We start from the raw sequence: 13008 nt of genomic DNA on the forward strand, positions 1-13008 counted from the left end.
TCTCTCCTGTTGCAGCAGGCAGCCAGTCAGTGTGCAGGCCCAGGTAATAGTCGGAGCCCTGCGGGACTGATGGAGCACCTCCGGTATTTAGACGTGTGTGCTCGTACTGTTCATTCTAACAGTGGAAACTGAGAGGGAATCAAGTGTGAGTTAAAATCATGATATGCACGCAAATGATGGGAAACTACAGTCTCGTGTGGAATGTATAACAGATCAAATTTAAGATTGTGCGCTTTAGAAAGCATCAGCTCCGACACTTTTCATATTTGGTCCAAATAATCCGAAAAAAAATAGTGTTTGCACACATGTAGAAAAATGTTTTTGATCGTCTGCTCCCTCTGTGGAAGTCTCTCCCTGTCCCAGGCCTGGCTGGCACAGAGCTCCTCTCTAACCCCCTTGCAGCCTCATTAGCATTTCCTTTCTAGCGGCCATTATCGGTCGGTTTCCCGTTGCAAATCGGACTCCGCAACCGAGAAAAGGTTTTAGGTCGCCCCGGGCGCTCAGGGGAGGGCAGCCCGGAGGCTAGACCTCGACCTCCCGCAGTGGTCCTGTAGTTCACACCCCACCCACCACTCCATCACCACACACACATATACACACAGCCCACCGCCCCCCGCCCCCCCTCCTCCTCTTATGAATATTCCAGCTGAGTGGGGCTATAGGACGGCAAAATCTCCCTCAAGTCTCGCCTAATCAGCCTAAAACTGCAGTGTGATCACAGAGCTGGTCTTAAATCGATCAGATATAAGCTATCACCGGGAATTATCGAGGCGTGATGGAAAATCCTAATTGAGAAGGCCTCTGTGTGCGGCACAGGCTGGTCTGGATCCCTGCAGCCCACTTTAGGGGGAAATTGTAAAGTGCAGAAACACACAGTGAGAGTGTGGTGTTTGTGAGAGAATGATTTTTATATTGGACAACAAAAATCATAACATAGACGACATTTAGCACGGAACAGTAGAATTTACTATACAGATATTTATTATTTATTGCAACTGAATTACCCTCCGCAAATTGAAGAGGGTACAGGAATTATAGTGTAACTCAACATATATATTTAATTTGTTATTTCACGTGTTTTTAACTGAGAATATTCCCACAGAAATAAAGCAAAGAAATTATATTGTTCTAATATCTTTTTTCCAAAAATAGCCCTTTGATCATTAAGCGTGTAATTGCAGAAATGATGGTGTAACAAAGATTCAGGTACTTAGTTTGTCTTAAAAAAAAAAGTTTATTTTTTTTATGCGAGGAAAAAGATTAGAAGCAATAAAAAGACTAAATTTTATTAAAAAAAAAAAAAAAAAAAAAAAATCACAAAAATCACAAAAAACCCCCCAAAAAACCAACCCATAACTTTCTTGGTAACACTTTATTTTAAGGCCCTCGTTAGCATTTCTAAGCACATTATAAACACTGAAAAGTTTATAACACACTACAGTGTAGTTGTAGGCGGATGTAAGGAAATTGTTTCTATTGTTTCTTCTTCGTTTTCTGCTGTATAAACAGATAATGAATAAGATTAGAACATGACTGTAATCATATAAAATATGTCTTCATGGGAGAAGTTCTAATTTTGACAAATATATGAATAAACACTTCCAATGTTCTTCAGTCTGCTCACAACTACCCTACAGTGTGTTATTAAATGTTGATACACTGCTTGGAAATGCGAATCAGGAGGGTTTCAGTAAAGTGTTGCCTTTTCTTTTATACTCATGAATTAAAGGTCATTGTAGATCCCAGGAGAAGGTCATTTTGTCTTCCACAGTCATGCTGAAGGAGAGGATGCAGGGAGGTGAAGGTTTACATGCCGACTGTGGGTATTTACACTCTCCTCTGTGAGCTGACCAGTACAACCACAGCTTCATTCGGCTGCCCTTTAAACCTGTCCAGCTTGATTAAAAAAAAAAAATGAAATGAAAATCTGTCTGTGTTTACGCAAACGTCCCAAAAATTTCTGTCCACATTTATTCTTGGTAACCATCTCTGAATTTCCACTCATTCCCGCAGACCGACATCAATCACCTCGTATGTGACGGTGCAGGCCGACACATCCGCAACGTCCAATGGGGCGATGTGTTGTTGTGATGTTGGGGGGAGAAAGAGTGAAGAGTGGAGGGGATGTGGAGAAAAGGCTGTTACAGACGTGTCAAGGCTCTGTTTGCCTTCCTCAACTCGCTTTCTATCCTCCATGAAGAGTAGAAATGAACACAACGTTGTCTTGGTCTTGTAGCTGGTAGTCCAGCTCTCCCTGAGGTGTAGAAAACATACAAAATATTCAATATTCAAACAGAAGTGTCTGTCTTTACTAATACGAATATGTGCATTACTCCCATGTTCCCACTGGAGTCCAATCAATGACAAACTTTTCATTTCATTTACATCCTGCGTTGCGTCCTGTAATTGAATCAATGGATTCAAATTGAAGCGTTCAGACTGTGTGTGCATGTAAATATGTGCTCAGATATGAGACCCCAAGGACAAACTTGTCTTGCAGCTGCTTTCACATGATATAACACGTGAACTGACACAGAGAAAATGAACAGTGTGAGGGAACATATAGGCTTCACGCTCACAAACAGTCGTCCTCTTCCTGATCTAAACGTGCACACGAGCATTTTTATATATCTACGCATGAGGGCATGAAACCGCACATGATCTCCAATCATTTAACACTGTAAAGGTGCATCCTCAAAACAGACAACGTAGGTTAAAAGAGCTTAAAATAGAAATAATGCATGTTTCTACAAGCTGCTGCAAGCACGCACGCACACACACACACATTACACCATCTGACAGTGAACATGGCTCCCAGTGCTCACCATTAGCTCCCAGTCTGCGTCATTGATAAGCACCAGAATCCCAGGTCTCCTGTGGGAAAACACACCGCTTTGAGTCAGACACATTTCCCAAAGGTAACACAGGCGCAAACACACGTACACATGCGTGTAAAGGAAACACGTAGAGCAGGAAAAGCCTACACAGATGTACAGAAAAAAAAACATACGAATAAAAAACAGTCAAGATAAAATCCAAACTTTCAAGCTGTTATGAAATATGAGAGCTAAACAGATGAAAGAGAAGCTAAAAAAAAAGGTTAAAATGATGCTCAACAAAGGAGGAATAGTATAAATAAAGTACTGCTTTCCCAGACATGAGATCTTTATTTCCTCTGTGAATGTAAGCCAGTCCAATTAAACCCTATTTAGAAAAAATAAATATATCATTACAAATTAAATTCTTACTAATTATTATCAGTTACAGTTTAGTCTTTAACGTTTCGGGGTGGTGGATCAGGACACAGAGGTCATTTGTTTGCGGCCACAGCCTGTGTAACAGTTACTCAGCGTAACGCAGTTTGCTTTAAAAAACACAGATAATTGAGAAATTAACCTGAAAGTAGCAAGAAAAGATTTTAAATATATGTTGTTGTTGTTTTTTTTGTTGTGAAATATTTTCAGCCAAAAAATTTTGATATCTTTTTAATTTTATAGTAAAACATAGCTGTAGGAAATCAAGTCTGGTGTTTTAATTTTCAACACTGCACAGTATGAAACTAATATAAAGCCAGTTTTATACTTGGGAACAAAAACTGTTGTATTTCTGATAATAAAACTAACTAAATAATAAAAATCAGGATAAGTGACTGCGAGTGTGTGTTTATGTGTGTTATGTATGGGGTTATTCTCACTGTTGCTATGTACACTGAGAACGCTCTACAAATATACAGAGACTACTTGTATTTCATATACCAAAATAAAAAAAATACTATATATAAAAATATAAGAGACGGAGGTAAAAGAGTAGGAAGACTGTGGGGGGGAAACAAACTGTCACCAGAAATTAATGGAGGCCCTAAAATAACATACAGATAAAAGCTAAAAAAAAGAAAAAAAAAAAAAAAAATCACCACCCTCTAAAAGAGCATAATGGGGATAATGGGGGAGGGTAACAACAGGCACCTATGGGTGCAGTCTGCTCCACACATGTCAGTGTATTGTTTTCCTGAAAGTCACAGAGGAAGCAGTTTAGGTGAAGTGGATGGTGAGATAATGCCTGAAACAGACACCTCTCACAGCGTTCAAGTGAGCCTCTCTCCACCTTGTGGATGCTCTATGACGTCAATGAGAAAGGGCAGTGTGAGTGGAACCTGTGAGTGCAAACATGTGGCAACACACACACGCATGCACGCACACACACACACACAAAAAAAAAAAACATGGCTGCGTTGAGAAAGAACAAAAGAAAAAAAAAGCTAAAGATTGTAAACTAACACACACACACACACACACACACACACACACACATACACACACACACAGTGCTCCTGAGCTTTTTTTTAATAAGATAATGAAGAAAACACCTTGACAATGGTTTGCTCAAAAACAGTGTGTGCTACCAACATAAAGCACACACAAACACACACACATCTAATCTATAAGGTTTATAGGTAGGCCAGCTTTTTCTCCATTCATTGGTTAGGGGGAGCTATAAATAGTCCTGCACAAAGGCAGCTGTAAAAGTCAGCCAGTCCTATAAGACCGCTGTGAGCCCTGGACCCACACACACACAGACGTAAACACACACGTGGGTGCATACAAACACACAAGCTCACATGTGCGCGCGCACACACACACTCTTGCACACAGGTAATCATCTTACTGAAACCCATAACTTCAAGGCTAGACTGTTTTTTTTTTTCCAGCATTTCAGCAGTTTTAAAGTGCAGGAAAAAATGCTTGAGAAAGCTCCTCGACTCGAATTTTCAACGGGCCGAAAACCATCCTCGTCCCGTTCGTGATCAACTATAAGGGTCATATTTGGCATTTAGGGTTTTGTTCCAGTGGCCGTGTGATGTATAACACGTCCTTTTAGGTTGTATTGTTGTACGCAGATCAAGTGTGTGTCAAGTGCACACACACACACTCACACAGAGTCTCCCTGGACAAAGAGCTCGGGCCGTTCCTTCAGCAGGTTCCGTTGGATCCAGACCAGCAGCTGCTTCACGTCCCCTGGAAAACACACACACACACACACATATAAGACCCATACACACACAAAGCCCATACAGAGGCAGACAACAGAGGTCACAGGTCAGGGGTTAAGGGTCAAGGTGCACGGTTCCAGCCCCCTGGTCGATGTGACGCGACGGAAGCACCAGGCGGGACGAGGCTGTGTATATGTGTGTGTGTGTGTGTGTGTGTGTCTGTGTGCATGTATATTTATGAGTGTATGTGTATGTTTGGCGGGCGGGCGGGAGAGGAGAGGACACTGGAAATGGGGGAAGGGTTGACTGATGTCAATGGCCAAGAGCGACATTGTTCACCTTGGTTGGAAAGAAATAAAATGTATGATTTGTGCGTCTCAGTCCTGATGCGACTGAACAGAGGTGAAAACAAAGACCATCCACAGCTTGACGTGTCTTTTTCAAAAATCAACACGAAGGGAAAAAAAGAAAATATGAAGCCAGACATTTTCCAAAAGCAGCTGCGTCTTCTAAAACATACGTTTTACTCCTCTCCCAGCCGCACGCTTGCACTTAATATTTTCAGGACTAAATAAAAGGAACAGAAAGTCGCAACGCTCATTTTCATTGCGAGAGTCAAACATTTAATCGCCTGAGCTTGAATATCCGCGGTGCTTGAATTTTCCATGAGTCTGACCTCTGGAACAATCAGATTGACCTTGTCTCAACAATAGGTTGAGCCTCACTCGGACCGACTGACAGAAAGCCACAAAGGCGACGACAATGAGAGGTTTTAGGATAAATCCCCGCTAAACAACTATTAATGAATATATTATAGTTATGGTGGTCGTTACCATTAAAATTCAAGGTGGTCTAAGAGCTGTTGAGTGTCTGTGTGTTCGCACTGCGTGTGTTTCCTCACAAAACTGTGCGCTTTCCTTTAAAAACAGTGGTCTAACATGGACACACATGCAGCAAATGACAGAAATCTAATATTTGCTTGTGACTTGTGGTTGTGTTCAAATGTACGGCGTGTCTGTGTGTGTGTGTGTGTGTGTGTGTGTGTATGATCACAGCTGTCCACTTAATGTACAGGAGCACAACGACTCGCGATAACACTTGAGAGCTGCACTGCAATCGCTGCTAGCCATATAACACACACACACACACACACACACACACACACACACCATCAAAATTAACAGTATCAGCATCCTTGAACAGTTTACAAAGGAATGAAAGAACAGAGGGGATGAGGGATGGAAATGTGCAAGGAGAGAGTAAATAAACAGATGAGAGAAAGCTAACAGGCTACAAGAGAGAGAGAGAGCGAGAGAGAGAGAGAGAGCAGCAGCAGATGGAGCAGATATGAGGGGGACGACAGCGAGTCATCCCGAGACAGGTGTAAGGAGAGCGGTGAAGCCGTGAGCAGGTAGGCGTCGAACCACGCGGGGTTCAGCTGGACCAAACGCAGAGCTAACATCCCATTACGTGTTCAGTGAAGGCAGGTTTGACATCAAGTACGTCCAGAGAGAAGCAGGAGGGAAAATGCTGCATGCTCATAGCGGAGCAAAATGCGGATTTTGTTTTACTTTTCAGTGAATTATTGTTAGATAATAAAGTGCAGGCTTACAGCTCACGTGTGTAAAATTACTGAGATATTTTGTTGTCTAAAATCATCCAAAAACTCACCAAATTGAGGGGTGCTGTGACCGGGGCTCAGGTGTTTTTGATTTCAAACCTGGCCTCCACACATCTGACAAAAACTGGTTGTTTTTTTTTAATTTTCTGTGGCAGAGGCATCTTACAAAGTTCAAGGTTTAATTAATGCATCCATAAAAATCGCAGAAATCACAGATTGATTACAAAACAGATAATACACATCCAAAAAGGAAACGAGGAAAAAAAAAATAAAAACAAACGACACTAAAAGAAATATCGGACGGCTTACTTGCAGCATTTTGCTCGTGACAATAAATGATTCATGAATTTGTAGAAGCACCTGCTCGGTCACTGTGGCTATGAGGGCAACAGACTGCGTGGATGATATGTGATGTATGAAGGCGTGTGTGCATGCGTGTGTGTGTGTGTGTGTGTGTTACTGCATGTGGAGTCCCAAGCCTGTGTGAATGGTGTTCAGGTTAATTGCAGTGCTGTCGGCCAGCTCAGTAGTATAATGATAGTGCTGGTTTTCTACGGTTCCAGGCCTCCGTATAAAAAAAGACAAATACCTCTCTTTGCAACACACACACACACACACACACACACACACACACACACACACACACACAGTCCTAGGCAGTGAATATTGACCGGCACCTCTGTGGGGCTAAAAACAGAACTAATCACTACAGAAGTCATAACTCCTTCTTTCTGGTGACTCCTTTCTTTGCCCTCTCTCTCTGCCTTTGACTGTTGGTAATTTTTCTCCACCATTACCCCTTATTCGCTCTTTCATCCTCTCGCCCCCCATTTACTTTTTCATTTGCTCTCTCTCTCCCTCCATCTCACGCACTCTCACACTCTCTTTAATTCTCTCGTAAAACCCGCTCTCCTCCCCTCTTTCCCCCCCTTCATCTCTTTACGTCTTCTGCCTTCTCATTTTATTTGCCTCCCCCTAAACACACACAAGCAAACATGTTAAAGTTGCACGCAGGAAATAAAGGGGATGTCTTTGCTCGCTATGCAGGTCGATGATAATTCAAGTTCATCAGTTAAGATTTTTATAACAGACACAGTTGTCAGGCGGTGCCCTTTTAATGGCTTTCTTGGAAGAGGTTACACAAACTCAAATGATCCAGAGGCAAAACAACAGGCTTACACACATGAACTGTGTGAAGAAAGGGACACAATGTAAAGCATTAGCAATTAGCAGCTAGAGAGGCGGAAGGACGACGACACGGAGCGACTGAGGGCTTTTGATCACGCTTTGCAGTCCAGGTAGAGGGGGGAAAGAAAATGAGGGAACAAACAGACAAGAGACAGGGAAAATGCGTCACAGCCTCCTAATGCATCTTGGGATAGCTGCGTTGCGTGGGTGGAAAGGAGACATGGAGGGAGGGGAAGGAAAAGGCGCCATTTTGACGGCGATTCAAAACCGTGCCCGCTTTTCTTTTGTGCGTGCAGTTTTTCCCCCCTTTCTTCTCCCTTTGCTTTTCTGTCTTTGTGCGATTATGACGGTCATGTGAGGGGGGATGAGCTATCCATCTTTCTGCTGATGCGAGGGGCAAAAACTGTGTGATCCTTCGACCACGGGGGTTTTGTTGTGTGTGTGCATGAGAGGGAGAGAGACTAAGAGTGAGAGAGAGACAGAGAGAGAGAGACAGAGAGAGAGAGAGAGAGAGAGGGAGAGGGGGGTGTCTTTCAGTCGAGGGTCATCAATCACCAGCTGGGGTCAAAGAGAAATACGAAGGATTCAGAACCAATTATATCTGCCTTCACTGCTCCCCTTCTGTATGAACACACACTCATGCAAACACACACACGCGCACTGACGCGTAACGCGAAATTAGTTCGGAGCAACATTTTCAGGATCAGCAAACCTGCCAGACACACAAACTTAAGATCACAACGAGCGCATACATCCAGGAAATGTTATGTCAAAATGTCCGTGCTGCTGGGACGTTACAATGATCAACTTCGTGCACCGCATGGCAAAACACACACACACACACACACACACACACACACACACACAGGTCGGCTGGTGCAGCAAGGTCATATCTGGCTGACATTCCCTGTTCTGGTCAACTTTTGTCTTTTTGTTGTCGTGGTAACGTCAGCGCCATGGATGAACATGCTTTGTTTAGTGAAATACCAAAGACACACACACACACACACACACACACACACACACACATACACATATAAAATCACAGTTTTAACCTCTATGCAGCTGCCATTCACTGCCTTCACTTTTCCTCTCCTTATTTTCTCAATGAGCCGAGTCCTGAGGTGGGTTTAGGACGTTAAATCGGCTGCAGGCAGGTTTTCCTTCGACCCCTCCTCCCCCATGCTGAGTTAGTGACCCACATTGGAGGAAACCTGAATTTCTCACCAAATTAAAATCTATTTCATTTGAATCCTGAGGTGGAAACGTTTTATGAATTGAGAAATGAGCCCGCCAAGTCAGCTGAAATGACCCCTGACAAAAAAAAAAAGAAAAAAAATGTCGCCCCACCGCAGTGTTGCAACCCACAGAAAAAAAAAAAATTAACTTCCCTTTTACCCCGTTTACTACCCCCATTCATGTACACACATACATCGGCTTTAGCAGTGGGCAGCTTTTCCAAGTGAAAGAGGCAGTTGAGAAGCAGAACAAGCAGCCACACAGATGTTATGATGGCTTACAGGAGGGGGTCATGACAGAGAAGTGCAAAGGGAAAGCTCCTATATTGCTTATTTACATTTGATTTAAACGCTGATGAAGGGTTAACGATGGTGCTCGCATCCATATTGAAAACTGAGCAGGTTTTCCTGTTGTATGATGTTGCTTCCTGTTGTATCATAGTATCAACAAAACCTTGAAACACGCATTTTAACATTGCTGTGTTATATCAACAGTCACAATGCACGTGTGCTTTAAAAATACAAGTGTGATCTGTTGGAAAGGAGAAACTGTGCCTGAAAAGAGTTCCTGGCTCAATAAAGGTTGAAGAAATAAAATGTGCGGCCATTATGATCTAAGAAGGCACCGTGTCTGTTGCTTTGAGATAACAGCTGGAATTATGCGAAATGTGTGCAATGCTGATGGTTTTGCATTTTCATACAATTTATCTTGAGATGACTGCCCGTCATTTCCAAACCTCTCTGTAAGCTACAATTCTGACAATGTGCAACAAAAATCTCACAGACCACAAACTCTCGACCGCGAGGAAACCAAAGAATCGTGCACACTATCTATCACTGTTGATCAGGCGAAGCAAAACATCATAAACAAAGTGAACAACAGTGATCCACAGTTGTTGAAAGATTGTTGCTTTCTCCACAAACTGTCATCTGTTAACACTTTTTCTATTTTCCCCATTGGTTTCCATTTATTTCAGCATGTAATGGCAGTCAACTTGATGAGGCTGCAAAATGGATGCATGTAATCCATCACACTGAAGCTCATATCTCATTTTAATTTAGTTAATTCAACATAATCATCACATGGTAATGCAGCTAAAAACGAGCAGGCACATATGAATTTTGGGAACATGAATTTAAAGTGAAATGTAAAAGCTTGTGGAGTAAAAAGCTGTCATGTAGCAGCCAAGATGTCTGATGTCCATGAACACACCACGTACAATACCAGTCTGTGTGGTTTGCAGTGAAAGTACTGAAGCTTGCAGAAACACTGGACGGGTCCTTGAGGACATCACCGTTATACAATGAGGCTCTAAATATGACACGAGCAGACAGGTGATACTCACAGGGCTGAGATTGGCTCGGAAGAGTCACATGATGTTCCTTCACGCCATTAAAGAGCAGCTCTGCTCCGCCACTAGACAAAACAAGTGTTAGACGGATCAATAAAGTGTGTGCGTTGTGGCATTTAGAGACTTGTGGGGGTTCTGTCAAAACTGGCTGTTGTGCCGTGTCAATCCACAACGTAATTAACTATTTCCAATAAAAGTACATTTCAAATATATAAAGACAAGAGCACAATGTGGTGTTTTTCACAGGAAAAGGAGTCAGAAGCACACCATCAAAATAAAAACAGCTTTACAGATATAGCAATTAAACAACACACACACATTTAAGAGGCCGAAGCAGGTTGAAGGATTAAATATATAAAACCCATTTACACCTGGTTTCCATCACTCTGAGCCCGAGGAAAGGTTTTCTATATTATGTGAGTCTCAGTGAGGAAACTAGGGGATCTTGAAAGAAACCATTAAGACACAATGGAAGGAAGTTTCAGCTGAAAAGGGTCTGAAAGGCTCAGGTGTACAAGCTGCCTCTCCCCAAATATTACGACCAAACCGCTGAGCCACATGTGGGGAAAGCAGGGCTGTTTGAGCAGGGCAGCTCAGGTATTTAATTCACCTGACTGGCCAATAACAGAGATGTGTTTCTGGTTAGTTTATGCATTCATTTGTTACTTGATGTTGCAGAAAGTTAGGTAACACTTTAATTTAAAGGTCTGTGATATTCCCACTCTTTTCTTGAGGTTTCCTTGAAAGCATCGAAGGTAATTTGGTAGTGATTATAGTCACTGGTACTGCTGCACTTTGTTTGTATGAATTGTACCCAATAAATGTCTGAGGGCCAAAATGTTGTTAATAAAGAGAGTAGAAGAAAACGGCCATTTTTTGGGTTATTTTAGTCACAATTTAAAATCCAACACACTTGTCCATAAGACTTTTTGGGGTGCAAGAACTTTAAAGAAATATTAATTACTGAGAAAATAAAGACAAATTCTGAAATAGTCATTTCAGCTTTTAGTTATATTAGTTAGCTGTGCTGTGACAAACAGTCGTTAAGCAGTTTGTTTTAAAATCTTAATGACTGGAAAAACTGAACGAAATCCTTTTGAATGCAAGATAATATTAATTTATCATTTCTAAGTTCATCTACCAGATTGTTTGCTTGCTTTTCAAAAAACAAAAGTGATTAATTACTGTGATAAATCAGTTAATTTCTATGAAAAATAGGAATTATGGGACCCATAAATATGTTTTTCTCTCTTAATACAGAATCACATACACTGAAAAGGGACTTTCTAAGTATCCCCCTCCCAACTGTTTTCTTTTTGTTGTGCAGTTCATGGATTATGCACATGTGGCTGAGCTGCAGGAGGAACCAGGGGAGGCACAGAGAGGGACGGCGTCTGTGTGTGAAACCGATCGGACAGTTTGAAATGTTTCACAGGCTTCACAGTGCAGCCCGGTCAGACTGAAGATCATGTTAAAAGTCAGTCAGCTGCCAAAAATGCTCATTTATATGTTCAACTCTGTTTTAACGCACATCCCGCTCTGTTCCTATCAAATTACAGAGAAGAAGCGATCTCACGGTGATGGATATTTCATAAACAAACTGAAAACTAGCAGGTAAGCTAGCTGTTACACTGATATAAGGACTTTTTTAAGTAAACGAAGAATTACGATTCAATATTAAACTAATACAAGGGTCGCCCAGCCTTTGGTCTCCGCCTGACTGCTGACGGAACATTAAAACGTGACGACTAAACTGTCAGAAAGGGTTTTAATTTCGCCTACCCAAACTCCAGGTGAATCGCTAAGGGCGCTGCCATATTGTCGGCAAATGCAGGAAGTAGTAAGACGAAGTCGGAAGTGACGTATTTAGATACGTTTCTCATTGGTTAAGGGGAGACTAGACGTGGTGAGCAAACTGAACGCAAACTCAGAATTATCTTTCAATGAAATGTATCCTGCAGACAAAAATTGAATTTTGATTTTCAATGTTTCCAGAATTTCATTTTTTACACTTTTACTCATTGTTCTGTTCTGCGCACTCCAGAGTCAGTAATGCAAATACCAGCTCCTTTATCCCAAGGCAAGGTAAGTTTATTTGTGTAGCACATTTCATACGCAAAGGCAGTTCAAAGCAATTTACATAATGCATTAAAAACATATAATGGAGAGGAAAATACCATAAAACATTGAAATGCAGAATAAAAAAAAATCAAACCGTTCAAAAGAAATCAAAAATTTGATTGAAATTGAATCGAAAATTGAAACCATAGATATAAATACACAATATATGAATAAGATATATCATGAGGTGTATTTAAGGTTCAATCAAAGGCTGTTCAGACACAGATTTAAACTTGGTGCTAATATCCTCTGATTGTTTGTTCTGCTCTGTTGTGTTCAGGAACTAAATGCTGCTTCTGTGCGCTTAGTTTGCACTCTGGGAACAGTTAGCAGCCCTTTAGCAGATGACCTGAGAGGCAGAGAAGGCGTATTTTGGTTCTGAGCTGTTGAGAAATTATAGACAAGCAGCAGTACTTTAAACTCTATTCTCTGAAACACTGAGGACCAGTGAAGAGACCTGTGTGATGTGTGCAGCTTTCTTGGTCTTTGTAAGGACTC

At 41.7% G+C, this 13008-nt stretch overlaps 1 protein-coding gene across 1 annotated transcript; it reads right to left on the bottom strand.

The window, feature by feature from the left end:
* Positions 1-891: 891 nt before the first annotated feature.
* urm1 (ubiquitin related modifier 1) lies at positions 892-12222 on the bottom strand. The gene is made up of 5 exons (XM_076758394.1): positions 12172-12222; positions 10384-10454; positions 4934-5015; positions 2826-2874; positions 892-2254 (listed from the first exon to the last, which is right to left on the bottom strand). The coding sequence occupies exons 1-5, from the start codon at positions 12204-12206 to the stop codon at positions 2186-2188; spliced, it is 306 nt and encodes a 101-aa protein (XP_076614509.1). The 5' UTR covers positions 12207-12222; the 3' UTR covers positions 892-2185.
* Between the last annotated feature and the right edge of the window lie 786 nt (positions 12223-13008).

The sequence above is a fragment of the Chaetodon auriga genome, chromosome 19 (assembly GCF_051107435.1).
Source record: "Chaetodon auriga isolate fChaAug3 chromosome 19, fChaAug3.hap1, whole genome shotgun sequence".
Classification (NCBI taxonomy): domain Eukaryota; kingdom Metazoa; phylum Chordata; class Actinopteri; order Chaetodontiformes; family Chaetodontidae; genus Chaetodon; species Chaetodon auriga.

Coding starts and splice junctions, on each gene's coding strand:
- urm1 (XM_076758394.1), bottom strand. CDS start 12,206: ATGGCAGCGCCCTTAGCGATTCACCTGGAGTTTGG. Junction 5,016..10,383: donor TCCGAGCCAATCTCAGCCCT/GTGAGTATCACC, acceptor TGTGTTTTCCAG/GGGACGTGAAGCAGCTGCTG. Junction 2,875..4,933: donor TTTGTCCAGGGAGACTCTGT/GTGAGTGTGTGT, acceptor GTTTTCCCACAG/GAGACCTGGGATTCTGGTGC.